We start from the raw sequence: 27,894 nt of genomic DNA on the forward strand, positions 1-27,894 counted from the left end.
TATGTATAGGAGACACATCGGATTGAATGTAGATACTGATAATTATATCTTGGGATCTCTCTCTCCTATTTACTTTTTCGTGTATTACGCTCCAATGAAGTTAATTTGTATGATAATCACAATCATTGGCTTTCTCAAAGATTCCTCGTCCAATAGGCTTTATATGAGACATTTTTTTAAATTTTACTTTTAGCTAATAATAATCATTGAAGCAGGTTCATCTATCTAACCCAACTCCCAGCCCAGCCTTCACTCGTTGCCGCATGAAAGCTGTCCATTTAGTCTCTCATCTCTCATATTTATATAATTATATAAACTGCACTCCGATACACCCCGTTCCAACCCACAAACTAACTATATAGTTTCCCATCCTCCATTGTTGATATCCTGTTCCAGCTTCCGGCTAATTACACTGGGAATTCCGTGCTGAAGCCACGTGTTCCTCAATAATGCATCATAACGCTTCTGATGGAGGTGAAGCTGTCGTCCATGGCGGAGACCTGGATCAACCTCGCCGAATTTGTCAATGTACGGTGCCACCATCCAGCTGCCAGAGTTATGATGTAGGTAAAAGACTGTGCACTTCCGAATATTAATGAAGAGGCCAATGTGAATTTGGCACCTAAAGCACGTTACTAATGTTTCACAAAAATGTATGCGGACACTACTTACTTCCTCATGTGCTGTTGTGCACCACCAATCTTGGCAGAAGGTTTGCCTCTCGTCTTGGGTTCTTCTTTCAGGCAGCACATTGCTTGACCGCAAAAGATTGTACCGCAGAATAAACAAAGCATGGGGTCTGTAAGATCTTTGCCGGTGGTCGGGCAGCGTCCTTTCATTGTCTCCTCCATCAGCGTATCGTAGTTCTTGGGCAATCCGATAAGCTCGAAAATGGTAGGATGAGAAACAGAGATGTCTTTGGCCTTTTGGTCGGATTTTCCCTCTTCGGGAGTATTCTTTGTTTGCCAAGCGAAGTGGGCATGAATCCACCCCCAAATAATGTGTTGCGTGGTGGAGATATCATCGTATGACAAGTTATCGTCATTGTCAATGATATCGTCTATCTTGGCTGTGCTCTTTTGGCCAATAAGGTCACATATCTCGTCAAACGAAGGCAGTCGTAGGGCCTCAGAAAGACGTCCCAACTCATCATCAGAATTATGGGGGAAGAAGCTGTTGAAATCCGTCCCATATCGAATATACAGTAACAGAGATGCTTTGCGGAGGAACACAAGAGCGTACTTCTTCACGAATTCCTTGCAGTCATCAATGCCGCTGAAGCACTCTTGATCAAATCCTTCCAACTTATCATCGGACTCTTCGAAGGGCTGCGCATTGCCCAAGCCTAGCATAACCCTGTGCCTCATATCTAGCTTTGTGATATATGAGCAAGCACGTTGGAACGAGTTATCCTCTTGAGCTTCCTGGTCATTGAGAAGGCCAGCCCAAGACAGCCACTTCGCGGCGGGTGTGTTGCGTGCCATGGCCAAAACCACCTTGACAATCTCCGCAACGTAGCAAAGACGTAAAATATGCATAATATCAAGGTCGAGAACCGGAGCCAAGCAGAGCGATGTTTCCGTGAGGAAGTTGAAAATGTCACAGTTGAACAACGGATAGTGGTCTCTCTCCTCAGAATGCGACCTCAATGCTTGAGGGTATCCGCAGAAAAGCTGTTCAAGTTGGCGATCATAGGCATTCGTGAATGCAGCTGCTGTCGGGTTGTTGCCGTCGTTCTTCAACCCTCCAATGGCTACGTAAGAAGCCGCCGTCTCTGAAAGAATTCGTAAATGAGTCAGGCTCTGTTGTGGAACCTTCTCTATGAAAGTTGAACCGCTCTCTGAATCAACGCCGCGCTGCAGGATTTCTACGGCGGAAATCGAGAACCCAAGAGCCTGGGCCACAGTGTCCCCTGCGTAAAAGGCGTCTGCGCCTTCTGGACGCGGCTCTGGAATCTCCCGACTAATCAACTTGTTTCTCACTATGGTGTCGGACAGGCGACGGAATATGCTGACGAGTTCTATCAACCCATGATCGGCAGTGCTGGTTTGTGGCGGGGTAACGTTTGGTAGCTCAAGAGCGGCATCAGGAGGGAATGCGCCCGGCAGTCTTCGCATTGGCGCTCTGTTTGCCTGCAGTATGTTAAGGGCGTTATCTGGTAGAGATATTGGAGACGAAGGTACAGCCTCCCACGCTTCGTCTAGATTAGGCATTTTGCTTGACAACGACTGGACTACATTTTCTTGGATGTAGTTAAGAAACATGTCTCGGTAACGAGACCCAGGAAACTCTCCGTCACCAAGTGGTGCAGCGCTCTTTTCCTGCCTTTTAACGGCAGAGGGCAGAAGGGAATCAAGCCACTCGTCATATGGCGCAGAAGTATTTACAAGTCCCGGATACGACTCCTCTTTCCCACGCCAAATGATTGGAAGGAACGCATTGCCTTGGGCTTTGCATAGTGGGCAGACAAACTCGTTGAGGTCAAGCCTCTCGGGATGGTGTCTAGCGATCTGATGACTCTGTCGTCGGGACGAAGCCTCGTAATATAACTCGAAGCACTTGTAATGCATAATGTGTCCGCAGCCAACGGACACTGGGCCAAGCTTCATAGATTTCGAGGGGAAGCCCTTGCCTATCGTCTGTCTCTCACTAAGAACCTCCTGACCATTGGTAGCAATTTTGTGCACAACATGCCTGTTCTGACCGGAAACGCCAAATGGCCTGATTGCCTCAGCAGAACGGTCAAGGTTAGCAGGCACGCTCGCAACTTCTTTGACAAAATCTTGATCCGAGAAGTCTGTTTGACGCAGAATACCACTCTCTTCCATCATAGCGAAAGTACCATATGGCTTATTGTCATTCGTATCTTCTTGGCAAAGAATGCAGTTGCCAGACGGATATTGCCAGTTGTTCTTACGCTCTTCAGCTTGCACGTCCATATCCTCGTCGCTTAAATCTTCTTGGGCCCAGTCGGCGTCACCTTGATTGCTGAGGAAGTTCTTTTGTTGTTGCTGGAACTGAGCCATGACCTTTGCTTGCCTCTCAAGTGCTGCTTTCTTCTTCTTATCCCGCTCCTCATCTGGATTCGCGATGGCTGGAGATGCTGTGGATACTCTGTCAACAGAAGCTCCAAGTTTTGCAAAGGCACTCTCAAAGCCCCGAGGCCTCTTTTGCCTCATTCTCTTCAAAACCAGGCTAATTTTAGGATGGCAGGATTTAAATGCCTCTCTGGTTGACATAATTTCCAAGATGGAAACTATAGTCTTCGCATGAGGTGCATCATTCATGAAATTGCTCCTCGCATTCCTTGTCAACGCAATGTAAACGAAGGATTGGAGAGCCTCTTCCGACATGTCGTCTTCTTCAGTGTTATCTTCTGCAATTGAAACAAGGACCAAGTGCAAAACCACATGGAGGAAAGCCTCTACCCTTGTGGCAGGTACAGTTGGAGTGAGTTCCTGTGATTTCAAGGGATATAACAACGAGTAATAAATGATCTGAGCAAATATTCCAGTCTTCGTGAAAGCAGCCAAATCCGTGAAGATACCCGACTCGATAGGGCGAAGCTTCGATTCAAACACGACGTCGGCCGCTGGTCGTCCGGTTTTCTTGGATACCCAGTTGCGATACGCAGTTTCCGACTCTTCTCTTTGGTTTTTGTTATAGTGCGCAATGTAAGGGTCAATTTCTTTCAGAAATTGTTCTTGTAGTTCAAACGTTCCAACATCAGAGAGTCCCTCGGGCGCTTTGAATATCGTCATTTCGTCCAAGAGATCCTGGCATTCTTCTTGTTCTTGGAACTTATCCGGCAATTTGCTACAGATCTCTGAGAACGACAATGGTTTGAAGCAAAGGACATGCACAATATCGCGTCTCAGGGCAACCGTATGTGGGTTGGGCTCGGTCTCGATAGGAACCAACGACGTCCTATCGCAGAGCAATACAATGAGAAGGTGTATCATATCTTCTGCAACATCGAGTTGCTGTTGATGGTCTAGGACATCGGAGTTCTGTTCATAGATACCCTTCATCCACATTTCCAACCCGTATCTATCAATCATTGATGCCAATACACGACTCGGCGAGCAAATGACCATGGCGGTTTGTAGTAGGAATAAGTCTCGATGGTGAGTTACGTCTCGTTGGGTAACCCCTCGGTATGTGCCAGCCTGATGGCGAAGGCTCATACCATTGCGAACCCACATACTAGCCTTCATCTGCGCCAACCATGCGCAAACTCGAAGTGGATAGTCGAATGCTGCCATGAGTAAATCTTCCGAGTTATACTCGTTGGATGGCATAAGTCGCTGGCCCATAAGCTTTGGCTTTTGCATTAAGCCATCTTGAGTAAAAGTAAGTAGGTTTGAAAGCTCATCGCGAGACATGCTCTTGCCGCACTCAATGAGCCATGATAGCGTGTAATGCAGCGCATGATGGAAACTGATTGGCTGATCTTCGACGACGAACTTGATAACACTGTGTTCGCCAGTCTCCGAGGTATCAAACTCATAATCTGCAACTGTTTTGAACTTCACTTCTTCTTTAATCTCAGAGCCTTCAAACCGTCTACGCTCTAAGCCCAGCGAGTTTATGATGACTGTATTCGCTGAGAAACGAATGGCCCTAGAAATAGCAGACATATCTTCGCCCAGCTTCCACTTGAAAGACTCCGAGAACTGACGGCATAGGCGGTTGATCTCTCTAGTCACTAGAGAGGCGCTTATCCAAGCATCAGTCTCGTACTCGAGATGGTCGCCTACGGCTCTGACATTGGGACATATTCCTTGATGAAGCTTGACGAGGTCGAGGAATTGCATCATGTATCTCTCATCTGTTCGGAGCCTTTCATGAACATGTGGCGCATTGAAAAGATAGCGAAGATCCATGAAAAAGTGATACATCCGGCGGTTGGTCACAGAACCAGTCTCAAACTTGAGAACGGCATTCGGATTAATCTCAATTGGCGGCGCAACTTGCCTAGCGGTTAGGAACGTAAATAATATAGACATCAGATGTGTCAAGAAGTTCCCTCTCTCGACAATTTCTGACGTGATGGATGGCGTCGTGAGCATCTGCAACGAGATATTGATTATCGAGTAATCAGGCTCGCGATCAGCAATTAGATACAGCTGCGCCAAGAGAGTATATAACCCAGCAAAGCGAAGTCCCAGTACACGTTTAAACTCAGGGATTGTGACGACGGTAGAAATGTAAAGGTCACGGAGATCGACCCGAACCTTTTTCCACATCCGTAAGTCGAAGAGGATCATCCAGTCAAGTCTTACACGCTGCCAAAGATCTTCATGTAGCGGTATAGACTCCCTATCATTGAACGCTTCTGGTGTCTCAAGCCAGTATCTCGGTGGCCTTCCAACCTTCTCAGGTCTAGCATGCTTCGTACCTGGGGTTTTGGGGATATCCATATTGGCTTTGGCATAGATCGAAGATGTTATTAACGGCTCTGCCATATCCGAATCCGACGGAGTGGTTTCACGATCCATTAGAACTCTCTGGGTGTCTAAACCTGGAGGTGGCGGTGGTGGAGGAGGAGGCGGCGGCGGGTATCCAGCCATAGTGGCTTCATCTGCCTCTTGCGCTGATGCATCATCTGTCATCTCGACATCTCCATCTTGATCGCCACCCGCCTGTGCCTCAACTAGCATGACGTCCATAATTGTTTGAAGTTCTTCTTCGTCCACATCTTCACCCTCACTCAATTCACCTCCATCTCCGTCTTCGTCTTCGTCCTCCGAACTTTCTACTCCTGCTCGTTCAGCTTCCGCCATAGCGGCCTCCAGACGTATGATCTGTATATTCCGCGGCCCTAATAGCATCATTCTAGTTTCTTTTTCTTTTGCTTGGTCTTCAATTTCTAGGTCGTCAATACCGCTCTTGCCGATTTCTGCGTTGACAGCCTCACTTCCCGTTCGCCAAGATTTGAGCATTTCCTCGCATACAACGTGTCGTAGGATATTGTGGTCTCCACCGACGCTGCAGCCCGATATATCTCCAAGCCACTGTATAATTGTCCCGCACATCTGTTCCCGGAATGTATCCCGAGCAGAGCGGATGCTAACCGTAACTTTGATGTGCTCGATGACCTCCGCGACGGCAAGTAATTCGTTGATATCGAAACTGTACTTCACAATAGCCCGTCCCATGTCGTCAGTTTCGTAGGCTCGTTGCAACCCTTCCGCTACCCTGACTTTGCAGGCCCGAGAGACTTGCAGGCTAACCTCCTCCACCGTATGCTTTTCGTCATTCCACAATATCAGGGCGTACTCAATAGGCTCTTCGACTATATCCCCCCGGTAGTAAGGGGATGTGAGGCGGGACATTCGCTCATCGAGTTTGATGCTATCAACCGTTTTAGGGAGTCGTAGGTGTTCTGGCGAACAGGATATAACATCGCATACGTAGTCGAAAGCTCGGCCAATGGTCATCCGTATGCTTTCAATAAGTTCATCAGGCAGTCCAGACGCCTCTTTTGATTTCCCAGACCTTTTTGCTTCATGCTCGCTCTCGCTATGTATCGTGCAGTGAACATTGCGTTTCCATGCCTCAGGGTCGCCACAATCGCAGCAGCCGCTGTTTCCAGGGGATATGCTAATATACACCATGTGGCCCGTATGATCAGAAGAATCGTAGCATCTACTGCAAAGAACGCAGGTATCATCTGCGCTGCACGTCTTGCATCTGTATGTTGCCTCGCCACTCTTGAAGATATGACCGCAAGCCTTGCCCCTCGCCGCCTCTGTATATTCTGCTCCATCCACGGCGCCTTGAGCTCCCCGAAGCTCCCATTTCTCGTTTGGTGCAGGTTGACGTCCCTCAGGAAAGAAGAGTCGCATATACTTGTCCTGGCCGCCTGCTAAAGACCAGAAGAGGTTATAAAGAAGGTCGTTGCTTGCGGATTCGTCATAGCGGTTCTTCTTCACCCGCGGCAAGTCTCTAAAAAACTCGCAGAGCTGTCGCTCCTGTGTCGACATTCCAATCGCTGCCATCGATGCTATCCCATGTGCTTTATGGGCAGCTGCAGCTTCATTTCTTTGTGGTGTGGTGATGTTTTGTTTCCTCGTGGTTGCCACCAACATCTACGATAACGATAAGGAAGGGTTAGTGGGTGTTGGGCTCAAGCTGTTGTGTGCGTCACGACCTACGACACTCCTTGGCTTTAAATCACGGTATATTGCAGGAACAGAATGGCAAGTACGGTGTCAGAAAATAAATTCAGATCAGGCCTGTCGTGTATATAATATTCTCACTATATAGTCACTTTTCCCCAGGTCACAATAGTAAGAGGCGAAACTATGGCGTTTTGTAATGTTTCAGTCCAAATATTAGGTAAGCTGTCATTGAATTGGCCCGCCTGCCATTTGAGCCTCTGAGTGGCCGCATAAGTCCAAAGTCAGTATCACCATTCGGATCCCATGGGAGACGCAGATTTTGAGAAAGTTTGCCAATAGCGCAATGCAATATTTGTACATTCGATCCCCAGGTCTACTCGCTTCACAGTCTATTGTTCGCTATTATCGATTCCTTCCTTGCTTGTCCCCATTGGCTCGACTTTACTCCTCGTCGCCAGCCTCGACATACTTTGCGCGGATGTCCTTCCATTGTCTCTGTAAATGTTCATTAGTTACTGCCGTAGAATGCCCCGAGCGGTGTGGTAACATACGCCCTTGTTGATCTTATCCCAGAGCGAGTCGGTAACGGAGTCGAAGGTCCTGTCCATCCATTAGCAGCTGTTGTAATTCCCCGTCCACGTTCCACGGAGTGCTCACATCTCGAAAGCGAAAGCGCCAGCGAAGACCGTTCCGAGGAAGACATAATTCCTGCGGACGAAGAGGCTAGACGTGTGTTAGAAGAGGCGGTTCGATTCAATTGCCGGTTCGAGGGCATCGCGAGAGGGGGACTTGCTTGTAGAAGTTCTTTCCGATCTGTGGACAGAGTCATTAGCTATTGCTCAGTTATAAATCTGCGCGCGGATTAATACTCACAGCCGACATTGTGACGTTTGAAGCGTTGCGTTCAATTGGTTATGTGGACAAGAGAGGCTGTAGAAGCTGTTGTCGTGAAGATGTTCGGCCATTGACTTCTTTGCTTCCGGGTATTACCGGGCTTGTGATTGGCTGCTGATTAACACCACCACGATCGAACAGCGCAGCCTCATGGTCTAAAACTTTAGTTTGAAGATCAGGCACAACTATTCCGGACCAGTAAATATCGCAGCACAACAAAGAATTAAATACAAATTTCCATTGTATGCGTTCGCGCATGGTATAAGATACCATGCCGTCTGTTCCGACTCCCTCCAAAGCTGGGATTATCGAGGACGCATCTGGAGACCGCCACATTCCCTCGTCAACACGAGCCGACGGTTCCAAGCGCAAAGAAATCAAGATTAGGCCCGGTTATAAGCCTCCGGAGGATGTTGAAGTTTACAAGAACCAGACGGCTGCGGGCTTTCGGGCCAGGGGACAGGGTGGAGTACCCGGCGCAGCTGCATTGAAGAAGGAGGAACCGGAGTCCGCAGCTGCGAGCAATAAGAATTCGAAACGACGAGAGGCAAGAAGGAAGGCTGCTGCCACTGCGACGTCTTCAACCAATCCTGAGACGGAAGCCCGCACGGAAACAAACTGGAGACAACCCGCAACCAACCAACCTGAGGCCGCAGCGGAAGAGACAGTTGACCCAGAAGCTGAGCGAGAAAAGAAGGCACGGAACCTGAAGAAGAAGCTCAAGCAGGCAAAAGATCTGAAGGAAAAGAAGGAAGGTGGCGCGGCCTTGCTTCCGGAGCAATTTGCGAAGGTGATAAAGATCAACGAGCTTATCCGAGAGCTGGATGCCCTTGGTTTCGGTCCAGAAGGAGAACCCAAGGAAGTCGAGGCGAAGGCGGAAAAATGATTACTCTGAGTTTTAAATTACGGATGTTACATTCATGAGGGCGTTGGACATGTTTTGGCTGGGTTTCGGTGTTATAAACTGGGTTGGCGTCAAATGTTATAGACCACGATGAGCATGCAACCACACGTGGGTGTCAGTCTGGCCTAGATGTAGCTAATATTTCAATCGCTAAAGCAACTCATCCTTCGGCCTAGAAGGAAGTTCTTGCAGGGTATCATCTTCCATATTAACTTCAACATCCATCGATTCTCCAGCCGTGATCCGCTCCCCTGCATCCACGTCGACAAGCCCGTTTGTACCTCCTCCACCTTCTTTGCTTCCACCTCTGGCAGCACCTTCATCTTGGAAACCTCCCCTTCCCGTGGGTGAATCTTCCGACCTTGAGCCATGTTGCTTGTCCAATCCATTCAACAAGGAATTGGACGTTTCCTCATCGTCTTCATTGATCCATACTTTGATCTTCCTGTCTAGCCCACAGCTGACAATCCTGCCACTTGCTGGGTGCGTGTCGACGCTCAGCACAACTCCGTCGTGCGCATCAAGTTTCTGAAGAATCTCTTTACTCTTTGCGTCCCAAAAGACTATCTTTCCATCTTCGCTTCCAGACACAATAAAAGCCTCCGAGCCGTAAACACCGAATGCCCCGGAGATACTGTATCTTTTGTTCACGTGCCCCTGATAAGTCTTCTTGCAAAGGCCCGTCACGTAGTCCCAAAGCCGTATGCACCCATCGAGTGTCCACGCAAGAACATGTTTTCCATTTGGTGAGAACTTCACGCTCACAACACCAGCATTGTCTTCGTGCACTATTGTTCTTAGACATTGGCCAGATGCGGTATCCCATATCCGAATAAGTCCATCGCCAGCGCAAGAAACAACCAACGTCCCATCTCGAATGCAATCGACTCCAGCGACAGGGTCGGAGTGTGCTGGCAAGCTTCGCATTTGGCGCCCTGCGCGGACATCCCACAGAAAGACCGCTTCGTCGAATGACCCACTGACAAGCACATTCCCCTTGGGAGAAAATGCTATCGAATAAACGTAATTGTGGTGGCCTTTCCAAGGTTTTGGATGTGGTTTCCCGGTGGTCACGTCCCACAGCCGTATCGTCTTATCGTCAGAACCAGATGCAATAGTCTGTGAATCAGGGCTCCATGAAACCGTTGATATTCCGGCAAGGTGTCCTATCAATTCATGGACAAGATTGCCTGTTGATGCTTCCCATATCTTTATAGTTGCATCGGCAGAGGCACTTGCGATCCACTGTCCGTCTGGTGAGAACGCCACCTGCGAGATGCCTCTCTCATGGCCATCCAATTCGTATTTAAGCCTGTATCGAACTTGTGGTAATCGCTCCTCTCGATTTTTTAGATCTGCTTCTTCATTGTTGTCGTGGATCTCTGTCGAACTTGGTGTTTGAGAAGGCGATACAGATTCGGACTGGCTTTGGTGGTCATGATTGCTCTCAATATCCTCTTCGTCGGCGTAGAAAGTATGAGCTAACTCATCATGGCTTGGACTCCTATCATGACTGGATTCTGCGGCGGCTTTGCGCCGGCTTGTATTGCCTTTATTGGTGTTCAACCGCGAGTCCCTCCTTGCGGCTTGGTGATGTTCGTCGACATTTGCGGCAAGCTCATCTGGGGAGCTGTATCTCGGCGTAGCAGTACCATCGTTGGAAAGCCGTCGCCTCTTCACAGACCGGTCCGTATCCATAGGCGTGGTGGCGTATGAGTCGTCATCGGACATTGTGGGCGTTGCATTTGTAAATGTCGAGAAGAGGCTCAGCCTGATGCGTGCGGCGCGCTTCAAGCGAACGGTACCGCGTCTATGGCGCGACTAAGCGCGTTTACGGATATGCAGGTGCACCACTCAGCGAAAACAGCAACAATAAACGTGATGCATAATTAAAAAGCATCGGCAATGGATATTGATGATATTCTGAGAGAGGCGGACCCCGAGTATTACTCTACGCCTGGCGATGATGGGGATTTGGAGGCATTGACCAGGGCATGGGTAGCTGAACGCTCAGCTCCCGAGTTGTTGGAGTATGTACCATACATCGTGACTGCGCCCAAGAAATACCAAAACTGGATTCTAATGAATGATTAATAGTTGGCCATCTAACGGCCTGATCGAGAGAGCCAATGAGAAGATTCAAAGGCAAATCGAGAAGGTCGAAGTCATGACCGGCGATATGGACCCCAAGACAAATTTTGGTCTCATTATCATCCAAACAGAACTGGAGAGGTGGAAGTACTTGGTGCGGGGATTTTTGAGAGCAAGGCTTGCCAAGGTATATTTTGTTGTGTCTTTATTAACTTTTGATACTAAACCTCTTTGCAGATTGACAAGCACACACTTCACTATCTATCTTCGCCCTCTCTTAGATCACGGCTCTCGCCGTCGGAGATCTCATTTGCGACACGCCATCAAGCTCTTCTCCACGAGCATTATCTTTCGTCTTTCTTGCAGTCATTTCCTCCCCAATTGAGGAATCTAGATGATACTGCGGGTGGAATCAGTATGGTCGACGCTCCTGAACTTGACACAGCAGTCTTTATCAGGGCCCTGAAGGACTGTCTTGTTGGAACCCAAGGGGGAAATGCAGAAGATATGGTGGATGCTTTAGCTGGAGAAGTGCTGATTGCCAGGTGGGCGGATGTGAAACCTTTGGTGCTGAGCGGGGATGCGGAACTTGTTTGACCCAAATGAATTTCGATGCCTCCAAGAAAGGAGCAGCATGCGATTCCTGCAGTGGTTATGATATATTGTTCTCAGATGCTGCCTATAAGCGGGTTGTTTGATCACGTTTTGAGCAGGAAGGTACTATTCAATGCGGCGGGCCAAGGAGATTAGACTCTGGTCTCCACGTTGTAGTTTGAGATGGGCTAAATATATCAAAGGATTTGGAGCCCTGGCCTTAATCGGACAGAATAAACTGGCACTGTTACGGAACACGTCAAAGGTTGGAATGCCGGCGGGCAATGTGAGCCAGATCACGAGTTTTGAGTTTAAGGCGTTGAGAGAGTTATGGGGGATGACCAGTTAACGAGATCAAGATATACGGCTGTTATTGTTTGTCAATGTAGCCAGCTTGTAAAGAGACCTACTTGCGTTATGAGCTGGCAGTATATGGAAAGACTATAGAATGAATAAAAGTATATTGGAAAACTACAGAGTGAAAACGTAGCAGTTTTAACTGAGTATTGTTAGACTCTCTTGTTCAACATGCCAGTCGCAATCTCCAAGAGTCCCATGGTTGATATTCAGTCATCTGTGGGTTTCTATAAGCGCTTATCAAGCGAACTTCTTTGTTCTATGCATAATATTTATATATGAGAGCAGAAGGTAGGCAATTACTTGCAACCCTATGCCCGTCACAACCATGGCGGAACCAGCGAAGACCTTCACCGCGAGCTTTGGCGTGTTAATTGCGTCCCTTGGGTTAAAGAAAGGAGAACAAGCATACAATAAATGCAGAGCGAAGTTCTTCATGGACGCGATGAAGGTTGTCAACGACAAAGTTGCCAGTGGAGACCCAACAGCCAAACGACTTGAGGCTGAGTATGCAACACTTGTTGAAACCCGTGGATCGCAGAATCGTACTCCGAAAATGGATATCGCAAACAGCAATGGCCAACCCCAGGCGACTGAAGACCTGGAATCGAAATTCCAAGTGCTGGCTAATGCTGCAGGCATCCTTCCCGGCCAACCTTGTTACAAACGACTGCTCCGCAAATTTCTCACTGCAGAGTACGCTACAAACGCACAGGAATATTGTTTCAATGCGAGAAATGTCAAAGATAAGAATAAGACGTTCAAGTTTGAGGCTCTTGCACTTGTCTGTGGCCTGAAGTACGACAGCCCAAGTTACAACAAATCTTACAACGACTTCTTCCAGAAGAAAGGAATCTTGCTCATCAGAGCCATAAAATCCACAGCTTGGCCCGAGAGGTCCTCTTCTACCAAGAACATGTCGCAAGAACCTGCATCTTCTCGGCCTGACGATGAAAGTGCAACCATGAAGAGCCTACGAAACAAGCTCGCCGCAGCCCGACTTGATGGAGTCGTGTCAGAATCTGCTGCCCAAACGCTAGAAGCGGAAGCCAGATTTGAGGAACTCACCCTTTCCCTTGGACTCATCAAAGGAAGGAATAGCTACACAAACTATCGATGCCGATTTTTCGAATACGAATCCTCGAGAGACCACATTCTTAAATTGGGAGACGACATCGCCATGGAGAAACTGGAGATATTTGAAGAGAGTTGTGCCGCTCGCGGGTTACAGCAAGGAAGCAAGGAGTTCGGGACATTCAAAAAGCATTTTGATATCGAGAACAAAAATGACACCGAAACTTCGACTGATAGTTCGTTCTCCATGTGTGGGTTTACCTCGGCGGATGATGATTCCCAGTATGCTCTTCAATTCAAAGGCAGATCGCAAACGAGCAATGGAAACAATCTCCACTATGGTCAACCTGAGGGCAGAGTGGTGGGTGATCGACAGGCATCAGATAGAAAGCAGTCCAGACATGGAAATCGTGCTCTAAAAGATGGCGCTCCAAATAACGGCCCTCCAAAGAACGGTGCTCGGCAAGGTGGACCTCAGAAAGGCAGTGCTACAAAAGATGATGTTCCGAAAGGCGGTCCGCAAAAAGGCGGTCCTAACAAATCTCGTGCCGAAAAAGCGAAGGAGGAGTTTAATGCTTACTTTCCTGATACCAGCAAACTTGAAAACTGGCAGAAACTCTGCCGGGACCTTGGTATCAACCCCGTTCCCAACTCCATAAGACAGTGCAAAATGGTAAGCAATTTCTGGAACTTCGTTCGCGCCTTATTTTGGTGTGTTTTCTAATGCATAATAGGAAACGAAGAAGATTTATGTCAACATCTACCAATTCCTCCATCAGATTAGGACGGGGTTTCCCGCGACTCGGTTCCCCAGCCAGAAGGCATTGGCCAACTACTGTAATGGAGGGAACAAGAGAAAGTTCCCACGGGAAATTGCAAAGGAGAGAGGCGCACTTGCTGGATTGCTTCACTACCTCTATTAGAGAATGGTTCTTGGATAGGTCTAATGAAAAGCTGTGATAGGGCCTATCTGTTTTCCATTCGACCAGGCACAAATGGGACGGATGTTCAACAAATCTGTAGCTCGGTGAATTGCACTTGCAGGAGCACCAGTTGGTCATGTCCAGTCTTGGCTGAATACAATTGCACCAATTCATATCTCAACTTCTCATGAAAAGAATGATTTGTATGGGATATATATCTGTCTCAAGATTTCTTTCGTAATTATTTGCAGTGACATGCCCCAACCCATGTTTGGCCACCAATTATGCTTCCCACCGAATTTAAATCTAGAATGGCACAGGAAGCCTAGATATTCGGGTACCCCTTTTTGAAGTAGTTGATAGTAGGCTTCACTTCGTAGTTAACCAAAAATGCCGTTAATATGACCTGGACACGTAAGTGGTCATATGGCTTCCATTACTTTGACATTCAATCAGTAAGTTCTGCTTCCACACGAAGTCCACTACCTAGCCCTTTCCCAAGACCGTCGAAGAGATCAAGCAGTTTCCCAGTTTCTATCCAGAGACGTCCCAGTGGATTTGGTGTTATCCGAAGCTTGATGCCCGATTTCTTACCTTTCTTTCCGAGAGTGGTAGAATGGGTAGGGTTAAATCTGCAATATTGTTAAAAAAAGATATTCGAACAGAGGAACTTAACATACTTAATCAATTCTTTGAGTGACAGGGGATCAGTTGGATATGCTGGAGACACAGCAACCAGGAACCTCAAAATAGCACCCACGTAATCACAGAAAAAGGTGCCGTTCTTGCCAACTAAGAGTCTAAGGTTTTCAAGGATGGCTGAATCCGCTCGGCCAAGATCATTGCCCCATCTAGCACATAAAGTCAAGGCGATAATAGCTTGAACCTCATGTGTCAGCCCTGGAAGACTAGCGATGGATCCTGATATTGTGGTATGCAATGACCTCGTAGCATTCTGGTCGTCGGAATTGCCCAGATGAGTCCAGGTGTTCCGAACGACGTAATCAAGAAGTCCTGACGTAAATATGCTGGGGGTATCCTTGGGGAGGGCGCTCCTCACCAGTTTCACAGCAGCGCTTACAGAGGCATCTGTAACAGATTCTGAGCTACCAAGCAATAGAGGGAGAGGGTCCTGCTGCCTGAGAGAGGGCGATAGCTTCATATACAGAACACCATCTCTATTCCCACCACTGCAAAACGTGACTTGCTTTATCTTTGGCACTGCCTCAACAAGAGCCCCGACAACCATGGCAATGGCAGGGAATTGCTCGCGCCTGCGCTTGGACATTCCGAAGATCTTGCCATCTTTATCGTTCTCCTTGAGCATTGCCTCCCAATTTTCGAAGCTGGCGCCGGAAACCGAAAAGCCACCAATTCCTGGAATTGGATATGGCTGAATTTCGTGCGTGTGGCGAAGCATGCTTCCATAACCTCTAAAGCCCCCGCCGCAAAAGTATATTGAAATTCCCTCTTTGCTTTCAGCCTGCGCTCTAAGCCCTGCGAACTGTTTCTTCATTCCCTCAAAAGTGTCCCTCATTTGAGTCCTCAGCTGCTTTTGCGTTGTCCCCTCTTCTTCCACTCGCAGAGTAGCCGTTAATTTTGCAGCGCCGTAGGGCATACTCTTCGCGTTCTGCGCAGCCAGGGTTTCGTACCCATTGCTTTTCGAATCCAGGTATGTCATCTGCACACTCCCTCCACCAAGGTCCATAAATAGGCCATCTACGTGTTCGAACGCAGAGCGTGCCCCCATGGCACCAAACATGCTCTCCATAGCTGGGCTAAGTATCTGCACACCCAGCCCGCTTGCAGCATGAATCGCACCAACCATCTCATCCTGGTTCTTTGCAGTGCGCATAGCTTCTGTCGCAAAAACGCTGATCTGATTATCGGGGACTTTGTATTGTTTGCAGATGTAGGCGAATCTTGCTAGAGTCTTGGAGACCTTGTCGATAATCCCTGGGGAAAACACGAACGGCACAGAGCCGGGTTTGGACTCGTGGAGCGCATCGTACAGGGAGATTCCGGCGCGCTCGCGGTATATGCAAGGCAAGAGTCGTGAATTTGGCGGCGTGAGGTCTGATATGGAGAATCGAATGCCATTGCTATGTGGTTTTAGACATTTGAACCCGTCGAAGAATCCGAAGATGAGAAGGAGCGGGAAGGGCGTTACCTTCCCATGTCTACGAGGCCAAAGAGACCACAACCATCAGCGCTAAACTTCGCGAGTTTGGACTCGAAGTTGTCAATCGTGACAACCTCATCGCTTGAAAGAGCCATTATGAAGGGCGTAAAGTGTAAGGTTGTTGAGAAGAGAATGGTTCACGATGGCATCCCATTCATTTTTGCAAGTTGCCTTGGAACTGGGCACGGTCCGAACCCCGCGTTGGAGGGGTCAGAGTGGGGGTGGGGTGAGGAGTACCAAAACGATGACCAGCCACGTGCGGAACAGAACAAAAGGCGACTCTAAAAAATGAATTGGAAAGCAACATTTATTTAATATTGGGTTCGCTGTGACTATCCTCAACCATAGCTCACGTTGTATTGGTTAATGTGATATTCCATATATGCAGCATACTGCTCCCAAATCCACCCAGTCCCTGAACCTTCATCAAGACGGGCTGCGAACCACCCGCACCAGCAACCAGAACGTTCACCCCCTCACGCCCCAACAACGGTCCCGGCTACGCGCCCTATAACCAGAGTGTGCGCCGCTCATCGCTCCCCTTATAGCTCTCCTCGTCGCTATCCTTCCCCATTCCCCTCGCAAGTGAACTCTCCCATGCTGGTCCCCTTACGCGTAACAATGTCGATTAAACTAAAGTGGCTCCTATACTCCTATAATTGAGTGCCAGCGGGGGGTATCATTCCTTCTTTGCCTCATCCTCAAGCGTAAAATCAAAAATGCGGAACGCCGCCTTAAATGCCTCGACATCGCGTTTCTCTTCATCAACTGTCTGCTCACAATCTCTCCACTGCAGTCTCTTCTCCAGACCGAGCAACTTTGCAAGCACCTTTCGCCCGAATTGCAGATCGAATCTCATGGTGTCATCGAAGGGCATGGTGATGGTCTTTGATTGTCCTTGAGCGCCGTTTTCTTCCGATGGCGACCAAATCCACACCCGGAAAAAATCTCCTTCTCCCTCCCCAAGGCCAGGATCTCGATTTTGAAAAGAAGGGTACTTCATGTTTTCCGCTTCAACTTTAAAGGCTGCTTCAACCAATCCCTTCGAAACAAGCTCGGCCGGAACGGGAATAAACTGCCAGTGGGTATGAACACCATTCCCACGACTAATCTCAAACGTAACGGAACCAAGTTTGTCATCGCTCCTAGCTGCCACCATTTGCTGAAGTGACTTCTTGTAGTTGTTCATTTCCATGTATGTCTTTTGGCGCCCCTCTTGATCAATACGTGCCAATGTGGGCTCATGGCTCAATGGGATGATGAGGACATGAGCTGGAAAATCGAGGCCATTCGCCGCATTCGTTGACGACGTAGTCAGTGGACCCTTGGCGGTTGTGGTGTATGCATCTTCGCCGATAGAAGTTACGAGATGGGTGGCGAGATTCGGGTTCGATAGACAGAAAAAGCACGTATCTGGTCCTGGTGGGGGCTGTCTTTCTCTTCGGCCTCTTTTGTGACGATGGTGGTTTCCGTCATCCGTCGAAAATCGGGAGTAGGGTGCGGGGTCCAGCGCTGCTCGTTTCCTCCCTTCTGGTGCCTTCGTGGAGAAAGGCGAAGCCGTCACGCCAAGTGGAAGAGGGGCTGTGACATCTACTGTTGCTCGCAGATTAAAGGCAGAGATTGATTTCTGCTTGTTGGGGTTGCCGTGAGCGGCAAGGGATATGAATCTGGTGAGGGGTCGAAAATCAGGGGCGTCCTCGGTTGGCGTGTGGAAGAATGGCTCCCGCTCGTAGTAAAAGGTGGGCGATGACGAGAAATGGTACCTGGGCTTCAACTCCGCGGAAAGTTGTGAGATGTGGTCGTTGCCCGTTGGTTCAATCCCTGCCTCGGGAATTGGCACCTTGGAGCCAGTGCGAATAGAAGACGGCCAGGAAGCTGTCAATAATATATCGGCAGTGTTCGCTCCACGGAGAGCCTTGGCATCATCCACAGTATGGAACGGAAGGTACTGTTCTTTTGATAGGCCTCCAATGATTGTGTCATCCAATTGACCCCCAAGAGCAACGATTCGGACTCCTTCGGATGTTTTCGTTGTGCTTCGCTTTCCCAAGTAGTGAAGGTTTTCGCAGAGCTGGGATTCATTAGACATGGCCACATATCACTATTTAATCAGAATCGACTTACCTCGTCATCTTTTGTGAGTTTATCCACAATTCGCTGGGGAAACTGGCTCAATCCCACAGTGAAATATGTTGGGAGCGGCACGATGATCTTTCCGTCCAGCAAGTCCGTAACCTCATCATCGTCCTCGGCAAAAAGGTCCCCGGATATTATAGCGAAAGTGAAAGTGTTCTTAGCGTGCAATGTAGCGATTTTGGAAAAAGCTGATCGTAATTGCCCTTGGACTGCGCCGACAACAATACTATTCAGAAAAGGTGAGTTTATTGAGCCATGACGTATAAGTGAGGTTGGGGAGGTTTGCGTTCAACTGGGGGCAAACTTTGATAACAACTTACATTTTTGAAGCCATGTTGACCTGAACAATGGCTATGAAAGGATAACCAGAGTCATTGGAAGTGGAAAGCGTGTTTCGTGACGAGACCCTTTGGTGGAAGCTTGACATCAATAGCTCCGACGACGCTAGTGGTTTTAAGCCGGCAGAAACGCCAAGTGTAGCTCACCGCCTCAAAATTATTCAAATCGATAACATGGATATTCTCGATAAGATTTTAAGGTTCCTCTCACATCACCAACCAGAGTGACGACCAACAAAACCTACGGCGAAGATGCCGTCCACATCTTCTGGAAGGATTGTGAAGACTTCAAAAGGGAAGAAGGGAACGGCCCACTCAAAAAATCATAGATGGGAATCCTTCACCGCGAAGGTCTCGAAACTTAACTCTCTCGACCCTCTGCGACGAGTTCGCCGCCATGATCTCGACAGTGAAGATCTCGGGGCAACAACGTCTTATTTTAAGGCGGGGTTGGAACGATGGCAGGAACTCAATATGTCCGAGCGGTTCATACAGTTTTCATACGATGTAAGCCCGATGTGCGACAGCTTGCCGCAAATTCTACATTTCGAGGACAAAATCATGGACCTTCTGGTCAGCTTTTTGGAGGCAAAAGAAAGGGAATCGATTGAACCTTTACTTTCACTGTTGACCGACTTTGCCCATGACCTCGGTTTGCGCTTCGAAAAGTTCTATGCCCGGGCATTGTCGCTGGTTACAGACATCGCAGGGACCAAGCAGGATGTAGAGGTGATTGAATGGAGTTTTACCTGTTTGGCATTCCTGTTCAAATACCTATCAAAGCTGCTTGTGATGGACTTGCGCCCTACATACGACCTTATGGCTCCTCTACTTGGCAAGGAACGACAACAGCCACATATTGCTCGCTTTGCTGCCGAGGCGATGAGCTTTCTCATAAAAAAAGCAAGTGCGCCAGCTATTCGAGAAAAGGCACTGCCGGTCATAATATGTCACGCAAAGACTGACCTGGAAAAAACAATTGGAACTCGTGAATACGGGCTTTACTACCATGGTATCATGACCATGTTCGCCGAGTCGATGAAAGGCAACGGACTGTCGATCCACTCCTCGGCCCCTGCGACTTTGGACTCGATGTTCGCACAGTACAGTTACTCTGAAGAGACGGAGGAGACATATTGGGCCTGGGGAGATGTGATATGTGGTGTGTTGACTAGTCTTGTCCACCATACGAGTTCAGATACCTTGGGGGAGATAATCGACACTGTTCTCGCGCACTCCGAGGGAGTCGTCAAATCGTTCGAGAAATCACGAACTCCAGAGTCGTTTAAGCAGCTGATGCTGTCGTCGAAAGCTATAGGCGTGATTGGAGGTGTCCGAAAGGGATCGCGAGTTGCGAACTGGAAACCCTTCCTCTCCAGTATATCCGATATTTTACAAGCACTCTCCAGGACCACCGGGGCCTCATTTTACGATGATCACGACCGTATAATATGGGAATCCGTTATCTTAACTACATCTATGGCTCTTCAATACTCGCCCATGGATGCTTTAATACCTTACGCACCAAGGTTCTTGGATTCACTTGCTAGAGAGCCCATGGCCCGCTGGTTTTTGATGTTTTGTTCATACTTCACTAAGGTTGATGTTGAGCGCTTCCGAAGCATTATTATGCCATATTTTCAAAAATTCATTGTCACACATTGGTCCGACAAAGAAAATGAGGATACACTGTGTGTTCTCGTTCCCAAGATGGTTTCTTCGGGGGTATTCATTAGTAGCACCGGTGGTAAAGATGGCTTCAATATCCCGCAATCATGGCAAGATCAAATGGTGAGCAAGTTTGAAAGGCTCGAAGTATCACCATTTCCTGAGCAAGCATCTCCAACCTCATACGGCAGTGGCACAAAAACATGGCATGATCGTTGTCTACCAAGATACTACGCCTTATTATCGATAATGGATTGTACGACAGCCCATCCCTCGACAAATGCGAGAATTGCAGAAATACTCCAAAGAAAACTCAAACTTGCGCTGCGACCATCCTCAGCAATTGAACCCGAAGAATCAAGATTTATTGCTGGCCGCGGCTTTGAGGCATTTTCTCGCATGACAAAAGCTGCCGGAGAGGTGGATATTTCCTTGGAACCTCTTCTCAGAGCAGCGGCTCCCAGATATGCTCGCCTACCTGGATTTCTACATGCGCTGCTGTCATATTTGACGAGCTTGAAACAATCACCCTCCTACAAACCTGCTGCAGATACATGGTCTACAAATGGAAGCGAAGATGCAGACTCACTCATTGAAGCTCTAATACTCAATTTATCGACAAATTCTCACGATCTGCGGCTTCTTTCTCTCCGCCTTCTGGACCACTTATATACAGCCTCCACCAATGTTGCCTCCGACGCCATATCCACCATGATTTTGATCGAACAGACGCCGCTGGATTTGCAAACTGCTCGGTCCGCCTCTATGAATATCCGAAGGCTTGCTGCCCTCCACCGTACCCATGTATCTGACCGCATTTTATACCGAGCAATCCCACACTTTTGCTTCGGCATGCTTACTGTCAAATTCGCGCAACTCTGGGAAGACGCTTGCGCCGCGCTTTCCGAGATTGCCCAAACGGCCAAAGAGGAAGATGTTATTGCCGAAATCGTATTTAGTTGGTTGGAAGCTCCATCAGCATTGTGGGATGGATCAGCGCGGAATGTCGAACACGCTCAGAATTCTGGACTCACTGATTTCGAGTGTTCAAATTTGATAAATCTGCGGAAGCTTGCCTCTGAGGTTGAAACCGAGGCCAAGGATGCCCGAGACGTTATGATCCGGCAGTTTGAAGAATCGCAAGAACTTGTTGCTCCACAACCGCCTATGGCACGTGCTCAGGCACTGCGTGTTCTTGCCAGTGTTACGAGTATCGCTGAGCGCCGTTCACGCCAATTTATTCCCATGTTCCTTTCATGGGCGAATAAGGAGGGCGAGCCATATCAGTCAGATGAAGATCCTATCAACATAAGCAATTGGACGAGAAAAGATCAGAAATCTCAGCTAGATCTCTTACAGAAGTTCCACAACCCTAGAGTTCTGTTCAGGGCAACAGAAGTATTCGACGCTTTACTCGGCCTTCTGACAAATGGAGACCTAGAAATCCAGAAATCTGCCCTCAAAGCTATTCTAACATGGAAGATTCCTAGTGTTAGGCCTTATGAGGAGAACCTCTTGAATTTACTCGATGAGGCACGTTTTAAAGATGAGCTCACAATTCTTCTCCAGGGAGACTCCCGGATACAGTTTGAACATAGGCAGGAACTTATGCCAATCCTCCTACGCATTTTATATGGAAGAGCTATTTCAAAGAAAGGCGCAGCTAGCGGTCGACAGGGCATGTTAGCCACAAGGCTAACCATATTACGCAATCTGTCAGTGGAGGATATTGGGTCATTTTTGCAGATTGCCCTTGGGGAGCTGAAGGACATCGACGTTATAAGCCAGTCTCGAGATGAGCTATTTGACAAGGAGATACTAAGCGCCCGAAAGCAACTTGGTTTCATGAATATGATGGAAGGCACCTTGAAAGAGCTTGGCACAAAAATGTCGCCTTATACTAGCCAATTACTATCCGCGGTGCTCTACTGCTTGGTGTACTCATCTCGCCAGCTCCAACGCTCACCCGACTCTATCGACGACGAAGAAGACTTCACCAGCCAAACATCGTTGTTAAAATCTGTCCGCCAGACCGGATTTAAATGTCTTGTCTTGATGTTTACCAACGACTCCACTTTTGATTGGTCGCTGTATATGGACCTCATAATGAGCGAACTCATCAGCCCGCGGTTGGCGAAACTACCAATCGAAACTGCACAGAGTATTTCCGGGGTTTTGCAGCTTTTATATACCTGGTCGCTGTCACCGAAGACTGTTCTCTTCCTTGGTGAAGATGATCAAACCTTGGTCACTGTAGCGGAGTGTTTAGCTCAGCCAAAGTCCAAGGACCAGGTCCGACTGTTTGCCCTGAGTATTATTGACAACGTGGTCGGTATCGCCAAGAGCGACCTTCCTGAAAACGAAGATCTAACTGGCCGCGTTAAAACGTCCTTACTTTCCAAGAATATGGACTCCTTTTTGGTGCCTATTGGGGATGTTCTTAGACGACAGCAGGATATCAGCAAGGGCCTTCTCGAAGCCTGCGTTGAAACTATTTCTGGGCTTGCGCAATTCGTTACCCAATCTACGCAGGCACACAATCTCGTGGATATCACTACTTTCTTGCTTGACCAGCCGACCAGGAGAGTTAATCCCAAAACTAAGAGCGGACTTCTTTTGGTTCTGGAGCACTTTGTGCCACTGTACGATCTTCAAGATGACAGTGAGCTCAAGGACAGGGTCTATAATACTGTAACTTCGCTCTTTGGATTTTTCCGAGACAGAAGTAGTAGAGAAGTTCTATCCAGAGTTTTAATCGTCTACTCTCGAAAGGATCCTGTCCTTGAAGAAGTTGCAGAACTTTGCGTATCATTGAATTCGTTTGCTGAAGGACGACTGGACGAGCCGGATTATGATCGCCGACTTAAAGCATTCAATCTGATATCGGCGCCGAGGGAAAACCAATTTACTGCTCACCAGTGGCGCCCTCTGCTCTACAACTTCCTTTACTATATCAGACACGACGAAGAGTTCGGTGTTCTCTCCTCAAATTCGTCTGATGCGATTTGCAACTTCTTGGACAGCGCATCCAAAGCGACGGATGCCACCGAAAGTTCAACATTCTATGATATGTTGTCCTCCATTCTAGTGCCCGCCATTTTCACCGGCGCTCGTGAGGCATCTGAGATTATCCGCCGAGAGTATGTCAAGGTTATGGCGCATGTTGTAAAAACATACCCTGACTGGACGGAAGTCAATGATATGCATACCCTTCTTCGTGGCGATGATGAGCTTGAAGGTTCCTTCTTCAATAACATTCTGGCTGCTGGTAAGGGGAGACAATCGAACGCCTTGACTCAACTGTCAACGGCTTCAAAGGATGGACTTATAAGCAGTAAAAATACTGCTCACTTCTTCATCCCACTTCTTGAGCACTTCATTTTTGATAGAGCCGAAGGAAACGACGCGCACAACCTTGCTGCCGAGGCAACAACCTGCGTCGGCATTCTTGCAGAGTCATTGGACTGGCCTCAGTATCGTGCTATATTGCGCCGATTCACTGGATATATCGCCACTAAGCCAACCCTGGAGAAGCAAATTATACGCCTTCTCGGTAAGGTTATCGAGTCGCTGGCAGTCGCCGCAGACTCAAAGCACAGTATCGTCGATGCGGAAGCCAACGATACTGCGATGGAAGTTGACGACGCACCCACCAAGCCATCGCTTTCCACCCTTGCCAAGTCACTTCCGAAAGAGCAAAAGTTCTATGACGATTTGACAGGGAACATCTTGCCTCCACTGATCGACTACCTACACCATAAGGACGAAACTACCGTCAGTCTCCGTACTCCTGTTGCAGTCATCGCAGTTAGGGTTCTTAAACTACTCCCTCATGATCAAATGGCCGAAAAACTGCCCGCCGTTCTTACCGATATATGCCAAATTCTTCGAAGCAAAGCGCAAGAGGCTCGTGATATGACGCGCCAGACATTAACAGACATTTGCGTCTTGCTTGGGCCTTCTTGTTTTGGATTTGTGCTGAAAGAACTCAGAGGCGCTCTGGCTCGTGGATCTCAACTCCATGTTCTGTCCTACACAATGCATTCGATTTTGGTAGCTACAATCCCGCTTTACTCACCCGGCGACTTGGATTACTGCCTTCCTTCGATTGTGGCTATTATCATGGACGATATCTTTGGCATTACTGGTCAAGAGAAGGACGCAGAAGAATATGTCAGTAAGATGAAGGAAGTAAGGAGTAGCAAATCCCAGGATTCGATGGAGTTGATTGCGAAGACAGCAACTTTGAGCCGCCTTACAGATCTTGTCCGCCCTATCCAGGTCCTCCTGAAGGAAAAGTTGAACCTGAAGATGGTACGAAAAATCGACGAGCTTCTGAACCGAATTAGCTCGGGACTGTTGAAGAACAGCGCAGCGAAGAGCAGAGACAGCTTAATCTTCTGTTACGAAGTCATTCAGGATGTGTACAACAGCAACAAACCCCAAGCAAAGGTCAAGGAAGACTACCGCTTGAAGAAGTACTTGATCCAGAAAGGAGCGAAAAGAGGCAGCAACCAAGGTAGCACTACCGTCTACACCTATAAGTTGGTTCGCTTCGCTTTCGACGTATTGCGAGCGGTGTTAAAGAAGCATGATAACCTTCGCGTTGCATCGAATTTGACCGGATTCGTGCCAATCATTGGAGACGCCATTGTTCAAGGAGAAGAGGAAATCAAGATTTCTGCCTTCCGTTTACTTACAACGATTGTCAAGGTTCAGATGAAGGCGACGCATGATGGCAGCAACCTTTACAAGGTCGCTGCCGCTGAAGCTCTCAGGAGCATCAGTGCCTCTTCATCAACCACGTCCGACGTTTCTCAAGCTGGCCTGAAGCTTGTCTCTGTCATTCTCCGCGACAGAAACGATATTCCAATTAAAGATTCGGCCGTCGATGGGTTGCTTTCGAGGCTGAGGGAAGACATGACCGATCCAGAACGCCGCCATGTGACGTTCAATTTCTTGCGCGCCGTTTTGGATTCGAAGCTTGAAAGCGCCGTTGTTTACGATACAATGGACTATGTTGGGACAGTAATGGTGACGAACGATGATAAGGATACCAGAGACCTAGCTCGTGGTGCTTATTTCCAGTTCCTCCGCGAGTACCCGCAAAAGAAGAACAGATGGCAGAAGCAATTGGCATTCATTGTTGCCAATCTGAACTACGAGCGAGAGGGAGGCAGACTGTCTATTCTCGAAGTACTACACCTCTTACTCTCCAAGTCGTCGAACGATTTCATCCAGGAAGTCTCGGCAACTTGCTTCGTGCCCCTTGTTTTCGTTCTTGCCAACGACGACAGTGAGAAGTGCCGTATGGCAGCTGGCGAAATTATCAAGGAAATCTTCCGCAAAGCCGACAGCGAACACATCACCACGTTCTTGAACCTCCTGAGATCCTGGATCAGGCAAGAAGACAATACCGCAGTTCAACGTTTGGCTTTCCAAAGCTACGGCTTTTACTACGAAGCCCAAGACTCCCCGCCAGATAACGACGTGAATGAGCTACAAACTTGCATCCAGCACTCGTTAAAGAACTCAAATGGGACAGAGTCCGACTGGGAACTTCTCTACTCCGCTTTGCAATTAGCGACGACACTGTGTGACAAGTTTCCAGCACGACTTTTGGCTGCAGGTGCCGTTGATATGTGGGCTTCGATACGCACTTGCCTAACATATCCTCACGCATGGGTCAAACTATCTTCGGCAAAGTTGATGGGAGTATACTTCACTGACTTTGCACGCGCCAACATGGAGTCTGGGCTGTCCGAACTGCCATTGGTTGGATCTAAGGGCCTTTCTTTGGATGCAGACGACATTAGAGATCTCATCCGCCGAACTGCTAGCATGTTCAAGACTCCCGGGTTGACAGAGTTACTCGCCAATGAGATTGTCAAGAACTTGAACTTCCTGGGCCGTATCGCCGCATCCAGTTCCTTGAAATGGAAGAAACCGCAGGCAGACGACGATGTTTCTGACGACGAAGAAGAAGGAACCGTCCGCGAAGATGGGAAGAAGCTAACAGCTCTCAACTACATCTTTGGAAGAATATCTTTCATCCTACGACGTGAAAGCTCTCCGCCACGAGCAGCAGTTCTGGTCCCCAAGACTGCAGCTCTGAAGCTGTCTCAGATGCTTTGCGCCAAACTAGATGCCGAGACTCTGGCCCCTTGCCTTGCGACCATACTGTTGCCACTCCACAACTTGACCGATCGAAACATTCCAGTGCCATACTCCACAGATGATCTGTTCAAGTCCAACTATGAGAATATCAAGACCGAGTGCACGGAACTCATGGAGCAATTAAAAATCAAGTGTGGCACATCTATCTACACGGAGCAGCTACTTAAGGTCCGACAAGGCGTCAGAGAGCGCCGAGAGCAGCGTTCGAGTAAGCGCAAGATCGAAGCTGTTTCGGCGCCTGAGAAGTTTGGCAAGGATAAGCAGAAGAAGGTTGAGAGGAAGAAGGAGAGGAGGAAGGAGAAGGGAATGGAGCACAGAGATTTGCGAAGGGGCTTTTAATCTCTTGTATATAGGATGCTATGCGGTGTATGGAGTTATACATGCCGGGGTTTGGAGGCATGGCACATGATTGATATAGAGTTCATTATGTGGGTTTGTTAGTTGTTGCGATATATATGTAGTTCTATATCCTGACTATATTGTTGATTTATACAGCTTCTCGTACAAGTGTTATACAACCTATCTTACAAATCTATGTGTGACAACCTCCAATAATACTACATGCTGGGCATTATATGCCAATCGTGGATATATCGTGCCCCTATTCAAACAGTCGCCATCATCACCCGTGAAATTCGTGTCGCCTTATAGTTTCTCGGTAGGGGCTGCCACTTCTTGGACCTTTGCCCCCTCGCCCTCTCCCGTAGGCTTGGGCCTATCGGTTACAGTTCCATCGGCCCATATCTCAAAATCCCCATCCTCGCTCAACGTTCCCTTCTTAACCAGCTGGCCCTGCTCTCGGATTATATCCTCGATTGTCATTGATTTATCGCCAAAGATCTGCAGTTTCAAGTCAGCGTCGGTCACCATAATCAAATCATCTATAGCACATCCCCAAGCCGACATAAACAGGTAACATCCGAACTTACATTTAGATGGTCGCTAATAACGTGTCTGTTCTTGCACCCCGGGCAACTTATCAGCACGCTCCCCTTATGGTACCCCTGCTTCGAGACTCGATGTGTCGAGCGCGTGGAGCACGGCTTGCAGGTAAAGGTCATCTCATATGCAGGCTGATCGGCCGGGGCTTCTGTGGTTTTGCGAGGGATTTCGAAGGGTTTAATAGCGTTTCGTAGGCTGGGCGTGGCGAAGAAGTGGAGGGGCCGAGAGATGGGTTTCTGGAATACCGCTATCCTGGGGGCAGACTTAAAGTCTTGTAGGGCTATCCGCCGCAAAAGGCGAAAGGCGGCTTGTCGTGGTAACATATTTGGTTGTGGTGAGGTTGGCTGGCAACTTATTGTTGGTGCGGATGTTCGTGAGAAGTGAAATTCAACACCAAACCATTGGGATGACGTTTTGGGGAACAATAAAATGTGAACCTTAAACACTAGCGGTTCCTTACCCGCCAAGCCGCTAGTCCTTCAACTCC

At 48.3% G+C, this 27,894-nt stretch overlaps 10 protein-coding genes across 10 annotated transcripts; 4 read left to right on the plus strand and 6 right to left on the minus strand.

The window, feature by feature from the left end:
- Positions 1 to 163: 163 nt before the first annotated feature.
- On the minus strand, positions 164 to 7,252 carry VE01_06453 (uncharacterized protein). Its single transcript, XM_059463800.1, has 3 exons — positions 7,161 to 7,252; positions 673 to 7,094; positions 164 to 622 (listed from the first exon to the last, which is right to left on the minus strand). The coding sequence occupies exons 2-3, from the start codon at positions 7,092 to 7,094 to the stop codon at positions 355 to 357; spliced, it is 6,690 nt and encodes a 2,229-aa protein (XP_059319625.1). The 5' UTR covers positions 7,161 to 7,252; the 3' UTR covers positions 164 to 354.
- Positions 7,253 to 7,567: 315 nt separating this feature from the next.
- On the minus strand, positions 7,568 to 8,164 carry VE01_06454 (uncharacterized protein). The gene is made up of 5 exons (XM_059463801.1): positions 8,001 to 8,164; positions 7,921 to 7,940; positions 7,785 to 7,850; positions 7,679 to 7,727; positions 7,568 to 7,622 (listed from the first exon to the last, which is right to left on the minus strand). The coding sequence occupies exons 1-5, from the start codon at positions 8,007 to 8,009 to the stop codon at positions 7,569 to 7,571; spliced, it is 198 nt and encodes a 65-aa protein (XP_059319623.1). The 5' UTR covers positions 8,010 to 8,164; the 3' UTR covers position 7,568.
- A 33-nt stretch (positions 8,165 to 8,197) lies between these two features.
- Positions 8,198 to 9,197, plus strand: VE01_06455 (uncharacterized protein). Its single transcript, XM_018275901.2, has one exon. The coding sequence runs from the start codon at positions 8,293 to 8,295 to the stop codon at positions 8,905 to 8,907; it is 615 nt and encodes a 204-aa protein (XP_018129460.1). The 5' UTR covers positions 8,198 to 8,292; the 3' UTR covers positions 8,908 to 9,197.
- SWD3 (WD domain protein) lies at positions 8,996 to 10,671 on the minus strand. The gene has a single exon (XM_018275902.2). It carries the CDS (start codon positions 10,654 to 10,656, stop codon positions 9,076 to 9,078), a length of 1,581 nt encoding a protein of 526 aa, XP_018129461.1. The 5' UTR covers positions 10,657 to 10,671; the 3' UTR covers positions 8,996 to 9,075.
- Positions 10,672 to 10,686: 15 nt separating this feature from the next.
- SLD5 (GINS complex subunit) lies at positions 10,687 to 12,087 on the plus strand. Its single transcript, XM_018275903.2, has 3 exons — positions 10,687 to 10,955; positions 11,023 to 11,203; positions 11,254 to 12,087. The coding sequence occupies exons 1-3, from the start codon at positions 10,831 to 10,833 to the stop codon at positions 11,611 to 11,613; spliced, it is 666 nt and encodes a 221-aa protein (XP_018129462.1). The 5' UTR covers positions 10,687 to 10,830; the 3' UTR covers positions 11,614 to 12,087.
- A 158-nt stretch (positions 12,088 to 12,245) lies between these two features.
- VE01_06458 (uncharacterized protein) lies at positions 12,246 to 14,130 on the plus strand. The gene is made up of 2 exons (XM_018275904.2): positions 12,246 to 13,714; positions 13,776 to 14,130. The coding sequence occupies exons 1-2, from the start codon at positions 12,281 to 12,283 to the stop codon at positions 13,962 to 13,964; spliced, it is 1,623 nt and encodes a 540-aa protein (XP_018129467.2). The 5' UTR covers positions 12,246 to 12,280; the 3' UTR covers positions 13,965 to 14,130.
- A 37-nt stretch (positions 14,131 to 14,167) lies between these two features.
- Positions 14,168 to 16,306, minus strand: VE01_06459 (uncharacterized protein). Its single transcript, XM_018275905.2, has 3 exons — positions 16,135 to 16,306; positions 14,645 to 16,066; positions 14,168 to 14,596 (listed from the first exon to the last, which is right to left on the minus strand). Exons 1-3 carry the CDS (start codon positions 16,239 to 16,241, stop codon positions 14,413 to 14,415), a joined length of 1,713 nt encoding a protein of 570 aa, XP_018129468.1. The 5' UTR covers positions 16,242 to 16,306; the 3' UTR covers positions 14,168 to 14,412.
- Positions 16,307 to 16,466: 160 nt separating this feature from the next.
- Positions 16,467 to 18,681, minus strand: VE01_06460 (uncharacterized protein). Its single transcript, XM_018275906.2, has 3 exons — positions 18,603 to 18,681; positions 18,271 to 18,508; positions 16,467 to 18,217 (listed from the first exon to the last, which is right to left on the minus strand). The coding sequence occupies exons 1-3, from the start codon at positions 18,614 to 18,616 to the stop codon at positions 16,826 to 16,828; spliced, it is 1,644 nt and encodes a 547-aa protein (XP_018129527.1). The 5' UTR covers positions 18,617 to 18,681; the 3' UTR covers positions 16,467 to 16,825.
- Positions 18,682 to 18,832: 151 nt separating this feature from the next.
- UTP20 (U3 snoRNP protein) lies at positions 18,833 to 26,963 on the plus strand. The gene has a single exon (XM_018275907.2). It carries the CDS (start codon positions 18,873 to 18,875, stop codon positions 26,802 to 26,804), a length of 7,932 nt encoding a protein of 2,643 aa, XP_018129526.1. The 5' UTR covers positions 18,833 to 18,872; the 3' UTR covers positions 26,805 to 26,963.
- Positions 26,935 to 27,799, minus strand: VE01_06462 (uncharacterized protein). Its single transcript, XM_018275908.2, has 2 exons — positions 27,395 to 27,799; positions 26,935 to 27,305 (listed from the first exon to the last, which is right to left on the minus strand). Exons 1-2 carry the CDS (start codon positions 27,728 to 27,730, stop codon positions 27,111 to 27,113), a joined length of 531 nt encoding a protein of 176 aa, XP_018129529.1. The 5' UTR covers positions 27,731 to 27,799; the 3' UTR covers positions 26,935 to 27,110.
- Positions 27,800 to 27,894: the final 95 nt, after the last annotated feature.

The sequence above is a fragment of the Pseudogymnoascus verrucosus genome, assembly GCF_001662655.1.
Source record: "Pseudogymnoascus verrucosus strain UAMH 10579 unplaced genomic scaffold scaffold_28, whole genome shotgun sequence".
Taxonomy (NCBI): Eukaryota; Fungi; Ascomycota; class Leotiomycetes; order Thelebolales; family Thelebolaceae; genus Pseudogymnoascus; species Pseudogymnoascus verrucosus.

Coding starts and splice junctions, on each gene's coding strand:
- VE01_06460 (XM_018275906.2), bottom strand. Junction 18,218..18,270: donor AACTCACAAAAGATGACGAG/GTAAGTCGATTC, acceptor AATGAATCCCAG/CTCTGCGAAAACCTTCACTA.
- VE01_06458 (XM_018275904.2), top strand. CDS start 12,281: ATGCCCGTCACAACCATGGCGGAACCAGCGAAGACCTTCACCGCGAGC. Junction 13,715..13,775: donor CCATAAGACAGTGCAAAATG/GTAAGCAATTTC, acceptor AATGCATAATAG/GAAACGAAGAAGATTTATGT.
- VE01_06455 (XM_018275901.2), top strand. CDS start 8,293: ATGCCGTCTGTTCCGACTCCCTCCAAAGCTGGGATTATCGAGGACGCA.
- SLD5 (XM_018275903.2), top strand. CDS start 10,831: ATGGATATTGATGATATTCTGAGAGAGGCGGACCCCGAGTATTACTCT. Junction 10,956..11,022: donor TCAGCTCCCGAGTTGTTGGA/GTATGTACCATA, acceptor AATGATTAATAG/TTGGCCATCTAACGGCCTGA. Junction 11,204..11,253: donor TGAGAGCAAGGCTTGCCAAG/GTATATTTTGTT, acceptor ACCTCTTTGCAG/ATTGACAAGCACACACTTCA.
- SWD3 (XM_018275902.2), bottom strand. CDS start 10,656: ATGTCCGATGACGACTCATACGCCACCACGCCTATGGATACGGACCGG.
- VE01_06462 (XM_018275908.2), bottom strand. CDS start 27,730: ATGTTACCACGACAAGCCGCCTTTCGCCTTTTGCGGCGGATAGCCCTA. Junction 27,306..27,394: donor TTATTAGCGACCATCTAAAT/GTAAGTTCGGAT, acceptor TTGAAACTGCAG/ATCTTTGGCGATAAATCAAT.
- VE01_06459 (XM_018275905.2), bottom strand. CDS start 16,241: ATGGCTCTTTCAAGCGATGAGGTTGTCACGATTGACAACTTCGAGTCC. Junction 16,067..16,134: donor GGCCTCGTAGACATGGGAAG/GTAACGCCCTTC, acceptor AAAACCACATAG/CAATGGCATTCGATTCTCCA. Junction 14,597..14,644: donor TCACTCAAAGAATTGATTAA/GTATGTTAAGTT, acceptor ACAATATTGCAG/ATTTAACCCTACCCATTCTA.
- UTP20 (XM_018275907.2), top strand. CDS start 18,873: ATGCCGTCCACATCTTCTGGAAGGATTGTGAAGACTTCAAAAGGGAAG.
- VE01_06453 (XM_059463800.1), bottom strand. CDS start 7,094: ATGTTGGTGGCAACCACGAGGAAACAAAACATCACCACACCACAAAGA. Junction 623..672: donor GCACAACAGCACATGAGGAA/GTAAGTAGTGTC, acceptor AACGTGCTTTAG/GTGCCAAATTCACATTGGCC.
- VE01_06454 (XM_059463801.1), bottom strand. Junction 7,851..7,920: donor ATCGGAAAGAACTTCTACAA/GCAAGTCCCCCT, acceptor ACACACGTCTAG/CCTCTTCGTCCGCAGGAATT. Junction 7,623..7,678: donor GGGATAAGATCAACAAGGGC/GTATGTTACCAC, acceptor GAACATTTACAG/AGACAATGGAAGGACATCCG.